This window comes from Mastigoproctus giganteus, chromosome 11, assembly GCF_048544385.1.
Source record: "Mastigoproctus giganteus isolate SK-2022 chromosome 11, ASM4854438v1, whole genome shotgun sequence".
Classification (NCBI taxonomy): domain Eukaryota; kingdom Metazoa; phylum Arthropoda; class Arachnida; order Uropygi; family Thelyphonidae; genus Mastigoproctus; species Mastigoproctus giganteus.
Genome location: NC_143585.1, coordinates 150129362 through 150149017, shown reverse-complemented (window position 1 = coordinate 150149017; position 19656 = coordinate 150129362). Strand labels below are relative to the sequence as shown.

Below are 19656 nucleotides of genomic sequence, written 5' to 3'. Positions count from 1 at the left end.
CAAGTGCACGATAGATGCGTAGTAGGGTGCATCGATCCGCACCCCAAGATGTTGAGGAAAGAGAGCGCAGAGAATGTTGTCAAAATCAATACCCTTACCACAATATGCTTTCTGCATTCATGTTTCGACATCTAGCGCTTCTTTAGCATTAGCAGGCATACGATGCAAGAAAGCAAGCTTATACAGTATCAGCCAAAAAAAAAAAAAAAAAAAAGCTCCGATTTCATCCCTCCATTCGTTCCAAATACCTATCCAGCTCAGCCTTAAATTCATTTAGGCTATCAACTTCCACAACAAAAGATGGAAGTCTGTTCCATCAATCAACTACCCGCTGGCTAAAGGCAAACTTCCGTACATCTATCCTACAACTGTCTTTCCTCAATTTCAATTAATTGCCCTCTCGTAATTATTCTGTGCAAGAGGCAGAACCCCCATAAGCATTAAGAATGCTCAAACCATTCAAAGCTTTATACACATCAATCATATCACCTCGCAGGTGCCTAGTCTCCAAACACTGTAATTCACCTCGCAGGTGCCTAGTCTCCAAACACTGTAATCTGCAAAACTTAAGCCACTCTTCATAAGAGAAACCTTTGTTTCATTCACTAATCTTGTTACCCTTCTCTCTACTCATCCAACAGTTAAAATGAGGCCTCAGACCTGCATACAGTACTCAAGGTGTGGCCTGACCATCACCTTATACAAGGGGATAATCACCTCCTTATCCCTGCTAGAAAAATTCCAGTTTATCATTGACAAGACACCATGAGCTACTCTTGCAGACTGTCTGCACTGCTCATAAAACTTCATATCTGCCAGCACAATTACCCCTAGGTCCTCATTCTCTATCACTGTCAGTGTAGTACCACAGAGTTGATACATTACTCTGGGGTTACTGCTTCCCATATGTAGTACTTTACATTTGTCAATGTTAAACTTCATTTGCCACCTCTCAGCGCATCTGCTAAACTTTTCTAGATCCTGTTGCAGCAACAGCGTACTGTCATTAGTGTCACTAAAAACCTTGCCAACCTTCGTATCATCTGAAAACTTCAACATTAAGCCTGATATACCATCATTAATATCATTTATAAATACATGATGAAAAAGCAGTTTTTTTTTTTTTCTGTAATTCGTTCCAAGTCCTTGGAAGATGAAAATTTCGCTATATTACTAAGCCATTTATCACTCTAAAAGGTCATATTTATAATGTAAATTGCACTGCCATTCATGGCTATCATATGTTTCCATTATAAGCATCAATTTAGAACACCTTTGTGATATTATTCTAAAGCAGTGTTTGGAGGTCACAACCATAAAACAATAAAAACAATTTGCACTTTCTGTTTTATTGGGCATTTCTGTTAGTGCATCGAATAATAAACAGGAAGTAAACTCGATCTTATTGTATTTGTGATAATACCGATAACTACAATTGTGTGGGTTTTTACACTATTATGGTAAAATGTGTTCCCCTTCACTGAAACCTTCAACCGTTTAAAAACAAATTTTCAGAAACATTTCTTCATTCCTATTTACGTTTTACAATGATGAAGAGAAATGGATCAATGGAAAGTGCAAGCGTTGGTAGTGCCAGGAAACAAAACAAAATTGATTTAGAAATGAAGATGAAAATGATTAAGAAGTACAAAGCAGGACAAAATTTGTCATCTATTGCAAGGGAATTAGGTTAACAGGAGAAACTGCCTCTACAGGGATGGATACACTGAAATAGAAAGGGTGCAAGAATATTTGGTGATGCTATCGAGGCAGAGTTAGGTGGGTTGGAAAACTGCTAGCTTGGGGGATACACGGACTAATAGATTAACAGTAGCCACTGGCAGAGGTAAAATTGATTCTTGCACTACTTCTATTGAAATGCAATTGAGCAGCAGCCTGGAAAGCAAGGCAATGCGAATTTCCAGGACTGTCGGGAGTCATAGTGGAACAAGTAAATACATGGGCTGTGTTAGGGTAACTAAGAGTAGAAACAGGTGCATGTACACCAATGCTAGGAGTATAATTAATAAATTCAATGAGCTTGAAGTGCTAGTCAAGACATCAAAGGCAGATATTGTTGGGATATCAGAACACTTTTGGTGTCACACATACATATAAGACGTGAAGAACTGGAATTTGGGGAGTACAACGTGTAGAAAGGATAGACATCACAGGAAGGGAGGAGAGGTTATGCTGTTAGTTAAGAAACAAATAAAAAACTAAGGAAGTGCATCCAATTGATGTCGGTGGACAACGCAATGTTGAGTCTGTTTGGTGTGACATAAGCACTGGGAGATCAAAATTGAGAGTAGGAGTGTGCTATAGGCCTAATGACTCTGATGAGTATAATAAGAAACTGTACGGGGAAATAGAGTGGGCCAGTAAATCAGAGTCTTATAATGGGGAATTTTAATTTCCTGGATACAGACTGGAATTTGCTGGTTGGTCACTCACAAGCAAGGCTTTTGTGGATTTATTGGACGATTGTTTTCTACATCAGCATGTTCGGGAGGCAACTAGAGGGAGTAATACTCTTGATCTGATTATTAGTAGTGATTCTTCATGCATCAAGAATCTGCAGATAAAGTAACCACTAGGTGGCAGTGATCACAGTGTGCTGAAGTGGGATTTACTCAAAGAGGTAACTACCATTAAAAGGTAAAGGGAAGTGTTTTTGCTTTCGTAAAGGTGACTACAGTGGTCTGAGCCACTATTTAAATTCTATATGGTGGAACCAACTGATGATGTTACCAACAGCAAATTCAAAATGGGAAGCATTCGAAGAATTAATCTTGGAAGATACTAGGCTTTTCATACCAACAAAGAAATGTTGTTCAAGATTTAGGGCTAAATGGATGTCAGATGAACTAAACAGACATGTGACAGAGAAGAAAAATGCAGGGGATACATATAAATTAACATGTGACACAAGAGCCTATGATAAGATATAATCTAGTCTGTAACCAAGTTACAAAGGAGGTTAGGCAGGCGAAGGCAGATTACTAGAAATCTTTGGTAAAGGATGCAAAGAAAAACAGCAAAGAGTTCTTTACTTATGCTGGTGAAACTCTAGAAAGAAGGGGATGAATCAGATTGGTCCACTTGATATCAATGGTTCAACTGTTGATGATCCTGCTCAGGTAGCTAACAAACTAAATGAATATTTTGCATCGACATTCACACATGAGGGGTTATTCAGGGAGGGGAATGCCAGAGGTGTACTCAACTCTGGCAGTAAGCAAGATAATCTTTAATAACTGAGAGTAAAGTGGAGGAGAAATTGCTGAAGATAAACACAAGAAAGGCACCCGGGGTGGATGGAATCTAGGCAGTTATATTAAAGGAGGCGGCAAAGGAAGTAAGCAAACCCTTAGCCATAATTATGAGAGCTTCCTTGGACTCAGGGGAGGTACTCATGGACTGGAGATGTCCAAATGTGACCACAATTAAAAGGATGAAAGGTAGACACAAGTAATTACAGACCTGTTAGTTTAACTTCAGTTCCAGGGAAATTAATGGAGTCACTGGGTAAGGAAACATTGCAGAATCATCTAGACAAGACTTCAGTTATAACTCGGACACAGCATGGATTTGTTAAGGGGAAGACTTGTCTGACTAATCTGATTGGATACTATGATGTAGTCACAAAGGAACTGGATGCAAAAAATAACTTTCATATCATATATTTGGATCTTAGAAAAGCCTATGATACTGTTGCACATAGAAGACTGCTTCACAAATTGGAGCAGCGTGACATTGGAGGCAAAATGCTGCTATGGATAAAGGGATGGTTGAGTTGGAGAAGACAGAGAGTGGTAATCAATGGACACTGCTCTTCGTGGAGTAATGTTATTAGTGGAGTCCCCCAGGATTCAGTGTTGGGTCCACTGTTGTTTTCTGTATTTATAAATGATATTGATGATGGTATATCAGGCTGAATATGCAAGTTTGCAGACGATACGAAGGTTGGCAGGGTTGTTAAGGACACTAATGCCAGTACACTGCTGCAACAGGATCTAGAAAAGTTGAATAGATGGGATGAGAGATGGAAAATCAAGTTTTAACATTGACAAATAAAGTACTACATATGGGAAGCAGTAATCCCAGAGTAACGTATGAACTCTGTGGTATCACACTGACAGTGGTAGAGAATGAAAAGAACCTGGGGGTAATTGTGCAGAGATATGAAGTTTTCTGAGCAGTACATATGGTCTGCAAGAATAGCTCATGGTGTCTTGTCAGTGGTATACAGGAATTTTTCTAGCAGGGATAAGGAGGTGATATCCCCTTGTATAAGGCAATGGTTAGGCCACATTTTAAGAAGAATGTAGAGCTGTTGGAATGATTACGGAGAATGGCAACAAGATTAGTGAATGGAACAAAGGGTTGCTCTTACAAAGAAAGGCTTAAGTTTTGCAAATTACAGGGTCTGGAGACGAGGCACCTGCGAGGTGATCTGATTGAGGTGCATAAAGCCTTGAATGGTTTGAGCATGCTCAATGTGGATGGGATTCTTTCTCTTGCTCAGAATAATCACCTGAGAGGGCATAAATTCAAATTGAGGAAAGACGGTTGTAGGATAGATGTGCGGAAGTTTGCCTTTAGCCAGCGGGTGGTTGATTGGTGAACAAACTTCCATCTATCATTGTAGAAGCTGATAGCTTAAAATTATTCAAGGCAGAACTTGACAAACATTTGGAGCGAATGGATGGGTGAAATAAGGGTTTATGTTTTTTTTATTTTTTGGCTGATGGTATATAAGCTTGCTTTCGTGCATCATGTGCCTTTGCATGCTAATGAAGACAAAGGGACCAACGGAAAGTGCAAGCGTTGGTAGTGCCAGAAAACAAAATAAAACTGATTTAGAAATGAAGATGAAAATGATTAAGAAGTACAAAGCAGGACAATAGTTGTCATCTATTGCAAGGGAATTAGGTCTCGCTGCTTGAACAGCGAATACTATTTTAAAGGACAGTGTGCGAATAAAAGAACATATCAAAGGATCAACACACTTAAGATCAATAGTGATCCCAAAACAGCGTTCAGGTACTATATCGAAGGTCGAAGAGTTGTTAATAATACGGATGGAAAATCAGATTCAGAAGTCAGTGTCCCTGAGTCTAATGACCATTCAAGTAAAAGCAACAAGTATTTATAAAAATATTAAGGATAACTACGGCCAACCCCAACCCGTGGCAAGCAACAGGTGGTTTAATAGGTTCAAGCATTTTGCTGGTTTCCACAATGTTAAAGTATGCGGTGAAGTTGCCAGTGCTGATTCTGCAGCTGCAGAGAAATTTTGTGATGTGTTGGAAAAAATTATTGATGATTATTGATTTTTAACATTAATGGGACTGCTCTGTATTGGAAAAAAAAATGGCACATCACACATACATTGGCCAAAGAGAAAAAGACAATGCCAGGTTACCAGGCGTCAAAAGATAGGGCAACACTCTTGCTTGGGGCTAACACAGCAGGAGATTACAGATTAAAACCACTGCTTGTGTAACATTCTGGAAATCCTTGTTCATTTAAGGGCTTGAATAAAGCCACTCTGCCCGTGCATTTCCAATCAAACCAGAGACGTTTGGCTTAATGCTGCTTCATTCCTGTGGTTAAAAAATATTGTTCGTACAATGATATTCCTTTCAAAATTTTGCTTCTATTAGATAATGCTTCTAGACATCCTACGCATCTAGATGATTTCAATTCAAATGCGAGAGTCATATTTCTCCCGACAAACACAACTTCACTCATCCAACCGATGGATCAGGGTTATTTCGAATTTAAAAGCATACTGTTTACGCACAACATTTGCTTGGGCATTTTCTGCAGTAGACGGTGAGAAAAGTTTTACATTAAGAGACTTTTGGAAATCTTATAATATTTACTACGCCATCTTAAACATTAATAAGGCCTGCGGAAATTACTAAAAGTTGTTTAAATGGCGCAGAGGAGAAAATATGCCCACGGTACGTAAAAGGCTTCGAAGGATTTGAAAAGATGAATCATATGAAGAGGTTACAGATGAGATTGTAAAGGTTGCAGAGCTACTTCAGTTTGAGGTTGATGACAAAGATGTGGAGGAGTTAATAGAAGAAGAGAAGGAATTATCTAACAAAGAACTTACTGACTTGCAGTTAGTGATAGTGAAAGAAGAAAATGCTGCCAAAGCTCAAGAGGAGCCAAGACACTTTAACACCAGAGGGAGATGGCAATGGTGAGGTTTGAGAAGTTGAATCCTGACAGCGAATGATTTTTAAAAATTAATAGAGGGGTGAATGATATGCTCGCTTACTACAAAGAAATCTACGATTAAAAGAAAAAAGCCACCGTCCAGTCATCCACCAATATGTTCTTTCGTAAGGTTGAGCGGCTGACTCTTCAAAATCTCCACAGCCCTCAACCTCTGCACTTATCAGCTGAAGACTTACTGATTCTGCCAACAGTGCTCGGAAGATAAAACTTACTGGCATTATGCCTTCTCCTCTCTTTTTTTGTAATTTTATAATTTTGAGATTTTTTTAAAATTGTGCACTTTTGTAATTTTTCCTGCACATGAGATAAAAAACTGATAAATACAAACAATAAGTAATTCTATTTACATGTTCGTCGAATGTTTCTTTTTTGATTCAATCAATTCAGCGGTGACAGTTGTGAGTACTGCACAAGAATAAGGGAAATTCTGACTTACGTAGTGTTCTGCGGAATGGAACTGTTACCTAAGTCGGAGAGTTCCTGTAATTTGATTACATGTGTACTGTACAAGGCATACGATAAATAAATCCACCCCTCAGATGAGAGAATCCCAAAAATTCAAATAAAGGAAAGAAAACTGCATTCAACAAACTACCATTTAATACTGTGCAACCACAAATTTTATGTATATTTAAAGAAGGATCAGAAATATCTAAAGGGAAAAAGATAATAATAAGCAAAAAAAAAAAATTTATTTTTTCTCTTTTAAAGACAAAATTGCAAAATAAACTTGTTTCCTTGTATCATTTACCTAATTGAAAATGATGTTATAATAATACTGATACCTCACATACCACCAGAAAGAGTCCCAGCAGGATCAAAAACTTCACCATCCAAAGTAACTGTCCTCCTTTTAATTCCTTCAGAAAATGTTATTTCTTTTGCTGTATCCATATTTGGGCAAACAAATGTACCACCAAATACATATTTCATTGCTGCTTCCACTTCAGAATCATAACCAATAAGAGACAAAGCAGTATGAACATTTTCTTTGCCTACCTATGGAAATTATGATTGGAACAATAATTAATATAAACAGATCAAAAGGTTATTCAAGAAATTATTTTTGTTTTAAAAGTAAATAATTACTAGTATAAGAAAAATGTATTACAAAATTTGTTCGCTTGTTATTTTAAAAAAATCGCAATCAATATTATCAGGTTACCATGACTAGCATTTTTGTAAACAGGACAATGCCTGAGATGGATTTTAACATGTACTACTTTATTAAAAGAAGGCAATATGATAAGTCAAAACATGTTACCAGTGTTATAAAAAAAAAAAAAAAAAAGTTAAAAATTGCCAGTGAGGGTACAACAGATAAAGCAAACAAAAAAAAATATCAGGATTACTTATTCTTATAGTATAATAAATATTTTGAACTCCAGCCAAATATTACTGACAAAAAGATAAACTATAGTGGAATTCATACTTCACGTGATCAGCAGTTTTAATATTTTTTGTGCAATTTCATGTGCATGTTTATATCTAAGAACAATGTTAAATTTTTTTTTTAAATTATATTTTTACTTCCATTCTACGTTTTATTCAATTTCGCTTTCAGCCGAAACGCACTTTATCTTTACCAAAGCAAAAATGGTAATGACAAAGCAGTTTCAGTTTCAGAACCCTCTCAGAAGTTAATTGCTTATACAGTAATGTCAGAAGTGTCGTCAACAAAATGAGTGAATCCAAACTGCTGGTTAGGACAAGTAACGCTGACATAATAGGGCTTAGGGAAATGTGGTGCCACCCGGACACAGAGGATGATGAGTTTCAGTTTGGTATGTACAATATATTAAGGAAAGATAGGGTAGATAGAAGGGGATGCTTCTTATTAAAAACACACTGATCACGACGAAAGGTTTGAGGGATTCAAAGTTTCTCAGGCTAGAATAGAATCTGTATGGTGTGATATTGTTGGAAGGAAAGATATCAGAGTGGGAGTAATCTACAGGCAAGGTGATTGTGAAGATTATGATAAGAGTCTCCACATGCAAATGGAATGGGCAAATAAGAATCAATGTCTTATTATGGGTGATTTTAATGTCTCTAATTGATTGAAGCAAATGGGAAGCAGCAAACTTCATATATTCCCACTCTTTGCCAGCGAAACAAAATTTTTAAATCAACCAGATGATTTTTATTTGTATCAAGATGTCAGGGAAAGTACTAGGAAAAAGAATATTCTAGACCTCATCATCACCCATGAACTAGATGATATAACAGGGCTGACAGTCAGGAACCAGTAGCAGGAACTGATCACAGAGTTCTATGGTGGATAACTAAGAGAGTGGTAGCAGTAGTTAAAGGCAAAGGAATGAGTTATAATATCAGAAGGGGAAATTATGACAGCTTAAGGTGCTATATGGCCTCTAACTGGGTAGATATCGCACAAAGAGAGAATACAATTGAATTAGGGTATACTTTTAAAATATTAATCGCAGAAGCCTTGAATGCATATATACCATTAAAAAATTACTCCACGAGGAGGATTCCAAGTTTTCCAAGTTGGAAGAATAATGAAGTTGCCGGGTTACTTGAGCAGAAAAAGATGGCATGGAAGAGTTACAGAGCAATAAAAGGTATTGAAGCCTATAACATCTACAAAGTAATCTGTAATAGTGCCACAGAAAAGGTTAGGCTGGCAAACCAGAAACCAGATTACAAGAAATTGCTGGCAAAGGGTGGGGATAAGGAATTCTTCACATATATAAACGCAAAGAAGAGAAGAACAAACCAGATCGGACACTTACATAATGGACGTGGGATAGTATTAAATACCCCAGCTGAAAGACTGCTGTTCAAACTGGAGCAGTGTGGAATTAAGGTATAGTTACTGCTATGAATTAAGGGATGGTTCAGTGGGAGACAAAAGAGAATGGCTATAAATGGACACTAATGATATTAGAAAAGTATTGCAGGATTCAGTGTTCAGTGCCCATTATTCTCTATATTTATTGATGATGGTAGATCAGGCTCATCGTTTGTTGTTCCCAAGGCTGTCAGGCTTGTTAATAACAGTAATCAGGATATGCTAGAGCAACATAATCTAGAAAAATTAGGCACATGGGCTGAGAAATGGCAATTGAAGTTTAACATTGATAAATGCAAAGTACTGCACATGGGTAGCCGTAATCCCAGAGTAATTATAAACTTTGTGACACTACTCTCAGGTTAGTGGTAAATAAAATGGACCTGGGGGTAATTGTGCAGCATGATGGGAAGTTCTCTGGGCAATGCAAAGAGGGTGCCAGAGCAAGTCATGGAGTCTTGTCAGTGATATACAGGAATTTTGCTAGTAGGGAAAAGGAGATGATTACCCATTGTATAAAGCAGTCGTTTTCAACCGGGGTGCTGTGGCACCTTAGGGTGCTGCAACAACATTCCAGGGGTGCCACATAATTTGGGTTTAAGTTACTTAAACTTATTTTTTTTTTTTTTCTAAATTTTTATGTTTATTTCATTATAAAAGGGTGTACAGTATCTTTTTAATTTTGTGGTGATCTATAATTGATGTTTACTTAGTACCTCTATATAAAGAATAAAATTATTATATACTGTATATATATAATTTGTATATGACATGTAATTTTTATAATTATATTATTGTAATAACTATCATATAACATATATATTTTTTAATATTATAAATATAAAACATGTACACATTATTATAACATGCATGTATATATATATATATACACACACACACACACACACAAACAGGGGAGAGAATCGGATCTAACAGGCAAAAAATTGAGTAGGGGTGCCGCAAAATAAAATAAATTACTTGGGGTGAGGTTATTAAAAAAAGGTTGAATACCACTGGTATAAGGCAATGGTCAGGGAAAATCTTGAGTATTGCATACAGGTCTGGAAGCCTCATTTTAGGAAGGATGTAGAGCTCCTGGAACAAGTACAGACAAGGTCAATGACACTGGTGAGGGGAGCAAAAGGGATGCTCTTACAAATCAGTTTTGCATACTGTGGCATGTAGAGACTAGGCACCTGTGAGGTTATTTGATTGAGGTGTTTAAGGCTTTGTATGAATTGAGAAAGCTCAATGCTGATGGGATTCTCCCTCTTGCTCAGACTACAGACTAGGGGACAAATTCAAAATGAGGAAGGGCAGTTGAAGAATAGACGTGCAGAAGTTTGCCTTTAGCTAGCAGGTGGTTGATTGCCGGAACAAATTTCCATCTGTTGTTATGGAAGTTGATAGCTTAAATAAATTCAGGGGAGAACTAGAAAACTATTGGAGGGAATGAATAAGTGAAATGGAAAGTGTTATTTTATTTATATAGTTGTGACCTTCCGTAGCCGAGTGGGCAGGAGCGGGAGTGCAGTAGCACACGCTCTTTGAGTAGACCGGGGTTCAAGCCCCTGACTGCTGAATACGGTCGATCTGCCAACCCGCAGTGTACCAGCGTGGCAGATTATGGTCCATTTCCCTCAGCATGAATTGTTGAGGAGGCTTCCATCCTGCAGTGGGTTGATAATGGCTGCACTTTACTTTTTTTTTATCCGTTGATTCACTTTCCCACGGTTAACCACGGAAAAAAAAACGAAAAAAACTTAACACATACTACTCGCGTGTCCAATACAATGCTTCCCTTTATTTTGTAAAATGTCGTATATGATTTGGTCATCAACATTATAATGGTTCTTTGGATATTTAATGGATGCACTGTTTTCAAACTTTTGAATAATTTCATGTTTTTTTTTTAATTTGAAAGCAAGGTAGGTTTTATTTAATTTGAAAGCAACCCATCATTTTCACGATTTCTAAACAAAAAAAATAAATTAAATTAAATTAAATAAATAATTACTATTAAAAAAAATTCCAACATCCCTGACATAAATAATGAAACAAAATTTGTCCTTTTGCAGTGCGATGGAACACAACAATCGGCGCGACACTAAATTAAACTATAAAACATTTGGTCTCCCTTTTTTGATTTGAGCAGTAAGTGTGAAGACAGCAGGGGTTGCAAGATAATAGGTACACTAATCTCCCAATGACGACTTATAAAGGCGGTTCTTGTTGCTTATTTCCGACTTGTAAAATATCTGTTTATACCTATTCCAGTTATTACTTGAATTTTATGATTTCTGGTTGATTTTTTTTTTTTTTTTTTTTTTTTTTTTTTTACTTTGGAGTCTTGAAGTGTCCCAGTTAATCGAGGGTCTGCTGTACTTTATTATTACTGTCTTTAATGTTGGTAATATCTTACTGTGTGTTTAATTTATCAATTAAATTTTATTATACATATGTATGTACAAGAAAATCACATTATATATGGGGTCAGATGGTGTTCACTTATATCCATGGTAGGTCTTGGAACATATCCACCCGCAGATATGGGGGGGGGGGGTCTTTTGCATATTTATTTTTTTTGGCTGATGCAGCATAAACTTGATTTCTTGTATCATTTGCCACCATTAATAGTAATATTTTAAATAAGCTGTCTTTTAACTTCAAGTATGTGATTAAAATAACTCTTTCTGTTGGTTACAAATGTCACCGGCACTTGAATAACAAATTGTATCACTGATGTTTCTTATTATTTCCATTTCTTATTGAGTTGGTTCTTTATTGATAACATGCCGCTGCAGAGGTTGAGGACTGTGGAGAAGGGGTTGGCAGCTAAATCTTACAAAAGAACATATTAATGGTTGACTGGACAGTGGTTTTTTCTTTTCATCATAGATTTCTTTTTAGAAAGAGAGCAAAACATTCACCTCTCTGTTAACTTTCAAGAATCGTTCACTGTCAGGATCCATCTTCTTAAACCTCGCCATTGCCGATGCAAATTCAGGAAATGCCACTGCGACCTCTCTGACAATGAAGCATCTCACCTGCTCATTTAGTTCATCTTGAGCTACGTCAGCAGTTTCTTCTTTCACTATTGCTGCCTGCAACTCAATGTTATTCGTTAGATAATTCCTTCTCTTCTTTCACTATTAACTCCTCCACGTCTTTGGCATCAACCTCCCACTGAAGAAGCTCTGCAACCTTTACAATCTTATTTGTAACCTCTTCATATGATTCATCTTTATCAAATCCTTCGTAGCCTTTTACGTGCTGTGGGCATATTTTCTTCATTGTTCATTTAAACAACTTTTAGTAATTTCCGCCTAGTTCTTATTAATGTTTAAGATGGCATGGTAAATATTATAAGATTTCCAAAAGACTCTTAACGTAAAACTTTTCTCACAGTATACTGCAGACAATGCCTGAACAAATGTGCATAAATAGTATGCTTTTAAATTCGAAATAACACCCTGATCCATAGGTTGGATGAGTGAAGTCGTGCTTAACTCTCAACGTTTGAATTCAAATCATCTAGGTGTGTAGGATGTTCGGGAACATTACCTAATAGAAGCAAAATCGTGAAAGGAACATCCTTGTGTATACAATATTTTTCAACCTTGGGAATGAAACAGTATTTAAACCAATCCTCAAAGAGAGATATTGTTATCCATGCTCCCTGATTCGATCAGAAATGCACGGGTAGGGTGGCTTTATTGATGCCGTTAAATGCAAGAGGATTTCCACAATGTTACAAAAGCCATGGCTTTAATCTGTAATCTCCAGCTGCATTAGCCCCAAGCAAGAGCGTGACCCTATCTTTTGATGCCTTGAAACCTGGCAATGCATTTTCCACTTTTGCATTGTATGTTCACTATGACATTTTTTTCCCAAAACAGAGCAATATCTTCAATGTTAAAAAACGTTTTGCGTTCAATAGCCGACTTCATCAATCATTTTTTCCAACACACATCACAAAATTTTTTCTGGTGCAGAATCGGCACTGACGACTTCAACACATACTTTAACACTGTGGAAAGCAGCGCGTTATTTCAACCTATTAAACCACTTGTTGCTTCCCACAAACTTGGGTTGGGGTTTACCGTACTTATCCTTAATATCTTTATAAACACTTACTGCTTTTGCTTGAATGGTCATTAGACTCAGAGGCACTTGTTTCTTAATATGATTTTCCATCCACATTATTAACAGTGTTCCATCTTCAATATAGCACCTGAACACTGTTTTGTGATCCCTATTGATCTTAAGTGCATTGACCCTTTGACATTCTTTTATATGCACACTGTCCTTTAAAATAGTATTCACTGTTGAAGAAGTGAGACCTAATTCCCTTGCGTAAGAGGACAATTTTTCCAGCTTCGTACTCCTTAAATCAATTTTCATCTTCATTTCAAAATCATTTTGTTTCGTTTCCTGGCACTACCATCACTTGCACTTTCTGTTGGTCACTTTCCCTTCATCATTGTAATACGTAAATAGGAATGAAGATATGTTTCTGAAAATTTGTTTTTATATAGTTGAAGAGCACAGTGAAGGAAAACCCATTTCGCCATAATAGCACAATTGCAGTTACGGGTATTATCGCAAATGCAATAAGATCGAGTTTACTACCAGTTTATAATGAGTAGCACTAACAGAAAAGCCCAATAAATCGGAAAGTGCAAATTGTTTTTATTGTTTTTGGTTGTGACGTCCAGAAATATCACAAAGGCGTTCAAAATTGATTCTTATAACGGAACATACAATAACGATGAAAGGGAAGTGCAATTTACAATATAAATATGACCTATTACAGAGATAAATAGTTTAGTATTATAGCGAATTTTTCAACTTCCAAGGATTTGGAACAAATTACAAAAAAAAAAAAAAAACTGTTATTGGGTTCCATTACAATATTTTCACGATATCTCCATTTATTCCTATGGGATGCAGAATATGTTTCCACGAATTTTTTAAGTTTGCACTGGCCAGCAAAAACTTATGAAAAGTCAAATTTCCGTAAGTTGAGTATTACGTAAATCTGGGAGTTCCTGTACATAAATTTGTTTGGATGACAGAATTTCGTAATAAAATCTTGTTTATTCCACAGAATATGGCCATTCGCATAATAAGGTAAGTACAGGCAACCTTCCATCTATACATGGACACCCTACGTGGGAGACCTTTGCCCTTGTTGAAAAAACATATACCAGAATCGACCCCTGGGAATTAGAATGCAAGACTTTTTAGCAGTACATAACTTTAATATAGACAGAGTGGCACATCTGCCACTTCACATTCCTCCACCATGCGATTTGCATATACCAATATATGACTTCTCCTTTCAGAAATGGAATAAAAAAAGCAATACCTGCAACAATCTTCCAACAGTTACATGCAGCGCACAGAATTCAATTTCCTGACTATTAGCATTAGCATAGGCATACGATGCAAGAAAGCAAACTTATACAGCATCAGCCAAAAAAAAAAACAACACTCCACAGTCTATCCCACCAATCAACTACCAGCTGGCTTTTTATGCCCTATCAGGTGATTATTCTGAGCAAGAGGAGGAATCCCATCAGTACTGAGCATGCTCAAACCATTCAAAGCTTTATACACCTCAATCAGATCACATCACAGGTGCCTAGTCTCCAGACACTGTATACAGTAATCAAGGTGTGGCCTGACCATTGCTTTATACAAAAGGATAATCACTTTGTTATCCTTGCTAGAAAAATTCCTCTATATCATTGACAAAACACCATGGGCTACTCTTGCAGATCGTCTGTCCTACTCAGAAAACTTAATATCTGCCTGCACAATTACCCCTAGGTCCTTTTCATTCTCTACCACTGTCAGTATAGTACCACAGAGTTGACATTTTACTCTGGGGTTACTGCTTCCCATAGGTAGTACTTGACATTTGTCAATGTTAAAACTTCATTTGCCACCACTCACCCCATCTGCTCAACTTTGACATAAAGCCTAATATACCATCATCAATATCATTTATAAATACAGAAAACAACAATGGACACAACACTTAACTCTGAGGGACTCCACTAATAACATTAGTCCACGAGGAGCAGTGTCCACTGATAAGTCCATTAATTACCACTCTCTGTCTTCTTCCCCTCAACCATCCCTTTATCCATAGCAGCAATTTGCCTCCAATGCCACACTGATCCAATTTGTGCAGCAGTCTTCCAGGTGCAACAGTATCAAAAGTTTTCTAAGATCCAAATATATAATATCAAAGTTATTCCCTCATTCCAGTTCCTTTGTGACCACATCATAGTAGCCAATCAAACTGGTCAGACAAGACTTCCCCTTCACAAAACAATGCAGTGTGTCCGAGCTATAACTGAAGTTTTGTCTAGATGATCCTGCAATGCTTCTTTAACCAGTGCCTCCATTAATTTTCTTGGAACAGAAGTTAAACTCACAGGTCTATAATTACTTGTGTCAGCCTTTGATTCTCCTTTGTGAATTGGGGTCACATTTGCACATCTCCAGACCTTGGGTACCTCCACTGAGTCCAAAGAAACTCTCATAATTATGGCTAAAGGTTTGCTTACTTCCTTTGCTGCCTCCTTTAATATAACTGGATAGATCCCATCCACCACGGGTGCCTTTTTTTATGTGTGTCTTCAACAATCTCTCCTCCACTTTCCTCTCAGTTATTACAAAATCATCCAGCTCACTGAATTTAATTCAGAGAATTAAATATTTTTTTTTTTGGCAGAGGTGAATAAAATTCAGAGAATTTAATTCACCTCTGCCATTCCCCTCCCTAAATAACTCCTCGTGTATGAATGTAGAGGTAAAATACTCATTTAGTTTGTTAGCCACCTGAGCAGGATCATCAACAGTTGAACCATCAATATCCAGTGGACCAATCTTATTCATCTCTTTCCTTCTAGAGTTTACATAAGTAAAGACCTCTTTGCATTTTTTACCAAAGATTTCTCATAATCTGCCTTTGCCTGCCTAATCTCCTTTATAACTTGGTTACTTTGCTTACTGGAGGCTTGAAGTAAACATGAAACCCATGTTTAGTCTCTAGAGCAAAGTTTCTGGCATCCCTGACCCCTCCCCATACTTCTCCTTCAATTAAGAGTAGGAGACCGGCGGAATTACTTGACAAGTACAGGTCACTGATGAAAAAAAGCCGTGAATTAGGGTTGAAATTGAAAGTGTCTGCAATTCTGCCCAGACACGATAGGAGGGAGTATATGATGAGAGCCCTGTCAATCAATTCGGCCCTGGAAAGATTGTGCAGGGCTCAAGGGGTAGAATTTTTTTCAGCCTGGTCTGTACTTGTTAACAGGAGAGACTGCTTCTACAGGGATGGGATACACTTAAATAGAAAGGGTGCAAGAATGTTTGCTGATGCTATCGAGGCAATGTTAGGTGGGTCGGAAAACTGCAAGATTGGGGGGATACAAGGACTAATAGATTAACAGTAGCCACTGGCAGAGGTGAAAGTGATTCTTGCACTGCTTCTATTGGAATGAGCAGCAGCCTGGAAAATAAGATGCAGGATGTTTCGGAGACTGCTGGGAATCATTGGGGTACAAGTAAACACATGGGTTGTGTTAGGGTAGCTAAGAAAAAGAACAGGTGCATGTATACTTGTGTGTACACCAATGCTAGGAGTTTAGTAAATAAATTTGATGAATTTGAGGTATTGCTCAAAACATCAAAGGCAGATATTGTGGGGATTTCAGAGACGTGGTGTCACACAGATATAAGAAATGCAGAACTGGAATTTGGGGAGTACAATGTCTACAGAAAGGATAGACAGGATAGGAAGGGAGGAGGGATTATGCTATTAGTTAAAAAACACATAAAATCCAAGGAAGTGAAGCCAGTCGACATCGCTGGACAGTGCAGTGTCGAGTCAGTTTGGTGTGACATAAGCATTGGGAGATCAAAATTGAGAGTAGGAGTGTGCTATAGGCCTAATGACTCTGATGAGTATAATAAGAAACTGTTCGGAGAAATAGAGTGGGCCAGTAAATCAGAGAGTCTTATAATGGGGGATTTTAATTTCCCAGATATTGACTGGAATTTGGGGGCTGGTCACTCACACAGTAGCAAGGCTTTTGTGGATTTATTGGATGATTGTTTTCTACATCAGCATGTTCGGGAGGCAACTAGAGGGAGTAATACTCTTGATTTGATTATCAGTAGTGATTCTTCATGCATTAAGAATCTGCAGATAAATGAACCACTTGGTGGCAGTGATCACAGTGTGCTGAAGTGGGAGTTACTCAAAGAGGTAACTACCATTAGGGGTAAAGGGAAGGGGTATTGCTTTCGTAAAGGCGACTACAATGGACTGAGACAGTATTTAAATTCTATACAGTGGGATCAACTGATGATATTGCCAACAGCAAATTCAAAATGGGAAGCATTCAAAGAACTTATCGTGGAAGCTACTAGGCTTTACATACCAACTAAGAAATATTGTTCAAGGTTTAGGCCTAAATGGTTGTCAGATGAACTAATGAGGCATATGGCAGAGAAGAAAAATGCATGGGATACATACAAATTAACACGTGACACGGACGCCTATGATAGATACAAGTTGATCTGTAACCAAGTTACAAAGGAGGTTAGGCAGGCGAAGGCAGATTACGAGAGATCCTTGGCAAGGGATGCGAAGAAAAACAGCAAAGAGTTCTTTACTTATGTAAACTCTAGAAGGAAGGGGATGAATCAGATTGGTCCACTTGAGATCGATGGGTCAACTGTTGATGACCCTGCTCGGGTAGCTAACAAACTAAATGAATATTTTGCATCGACATTCACACATGAGGAGTTATTCAGCGAGGGGAATGCCAGAGGTGTATTCAACTCTAGCAGTAAGCTAGAGAATCTTGTAATAACTGAGAGCAAAGTGGAGGAGAAATTGTTGAAGATAAACACAAGAAAGGCACCTGGGGTGGATGGGATCTATCCAGTTATATTAAAGGAGGCAGCAAAGGAGGTAAGCAAACCCTTAGCCATAATTATGAGAGCTTCCTTGGACTCAGGGGAGGTACCCATTGACTGGAGATGTGCAAATGTGACCCCAATTCACAAAGGGGGATCAAAGGCTGACACAAGTAATTATAGACCTGTGAGTTTAACTTCTGTTCCCGGAAAATTAATGGAGGCACTGGTGAAAGAAGCACTGCAGGATCATCTAGACAAGACTTCAGTTATAGCTAGGACACAGCATGGTTTTGTTAAGGGGAAGTCTTGCCTGACCAATTTGATTGGATACTATGATGCAGTCACAAAAGAACTGGATGCAGGGAATAACTTTGATATTATATACTTGGATCTTAGAAAGGCTTTTGATACTGTTGCACATGGAAGACTGCTGCACAAATTGGAGCAGTGTGGCATTGGAGGCAAGTTGCTGCTATGGATAAAGGGGTGGTTGAGGGGGAGAAGACAGAGAGTGGTAATCAATGGACACTGCTCATCGTGGACTAATGTTATTAGTGGAGTCCCTCAGGGTTCAGTATTGGGGCCTTTATTGTTTTCTGTATTTATAAATGATATTGATGATGGTATATCAGGCTTAATGTCCAAGTTTGCAGACGATACGAAGGTTGGCAGGGTTGTCAAGGACACTACTGACACTATGCTGCTGCAACAGGATTTGGAAAGGTTGAGCAGATGGGCTTCGAGGTGGCAAATGAAGTTTAACATTGACAAATGTAAAGTACTACATATGGGAAACAGCAACCCCAGAGCAACGTATCAACTCTGTGGTACTACACTGACAGTGGTAGAGAATGAAAGGGACCTGGGGGTGGTGGTGCAGGCAGATATGAAGTTCTCTGAGCAGTGCAGACGAGCTGCAAGAGTAGCTCATGGTGTATTGTCAATGATATATAGGAATTTTTCTAGCAGGGATAAGGAGGTGATTATTCCCTTGTATAAGGCAATGGTCAGGCCACACCTAGAGTACTGTATACAGGCCTGGAGGCCTCATTTCAGGAAGGATGTAGAGCTGCTGGAACGAGTACAGAGAAGGGCAACTAGATTGGTGAATGGGACAAAGGGGTTCTCTTACGAAGAAAGGCTTAAGTTTTGCAAATTACAGTGTCTGGAAACTAGGCACCAGCGGGGTGATCTGATAGAGGTGTACAAAGCCTTGAATGGTTTGAGCATGCTCAATGCTGATGGGATTCTTCCTCTAGCTCAGAAAAATCACCTGAGAGGGCATAAATTCAAATTGAGGAAAGACAGATGTAGGATAGATGTGCGGAAATTTGCCTTTAGCCAGCGGGTGGTTGGTGGGTGGAACAGACTTCCATCCCTTGTCGTGGAAGTTGATAGCCTAAATAAGTTTAAGGCTCAGCTGGACAGGTATTTCGAACGAACAGAGGGGTGAAGTGGAAGTGGTTATTTTTATTTATTTATGTTACTTTTTTTTTTTTTTGGCTGATGCTGCATAAGCTTGCTTTCTTGCATCAAATGCCTCTACTAATGCTAATGCTAATACTAATGCTAATCCATGCACAATACCAAGCACTATAGGTTTTGATACCTTTCATGTTGGGGTTTTCTTTATAAAA

General features: G+C 38.0%; 1 protein-coding gene across 1 annotated transcript in view; it reads right to left on the bottom strand.

Moving 5' to 3' along the window:
• Nucleotides 1-19656, bottom strand: part of SMC2 (structural maintenance of chromosomes 2) — a 640522-nt gene that overhangs the window by 331707 nt on the left and 289159 nt on the right. The window contains exon 13 of the mRNA XM_090385021.1: nucleotides 7053-7257. Coding sequence (XP_090241147.1) covers nucleotides 7053-7257 — 205 coding nt within the window. The remainder of the gene's footprint in view (nucleotides 1-7052; nucleotides 7258-19656) is intronic.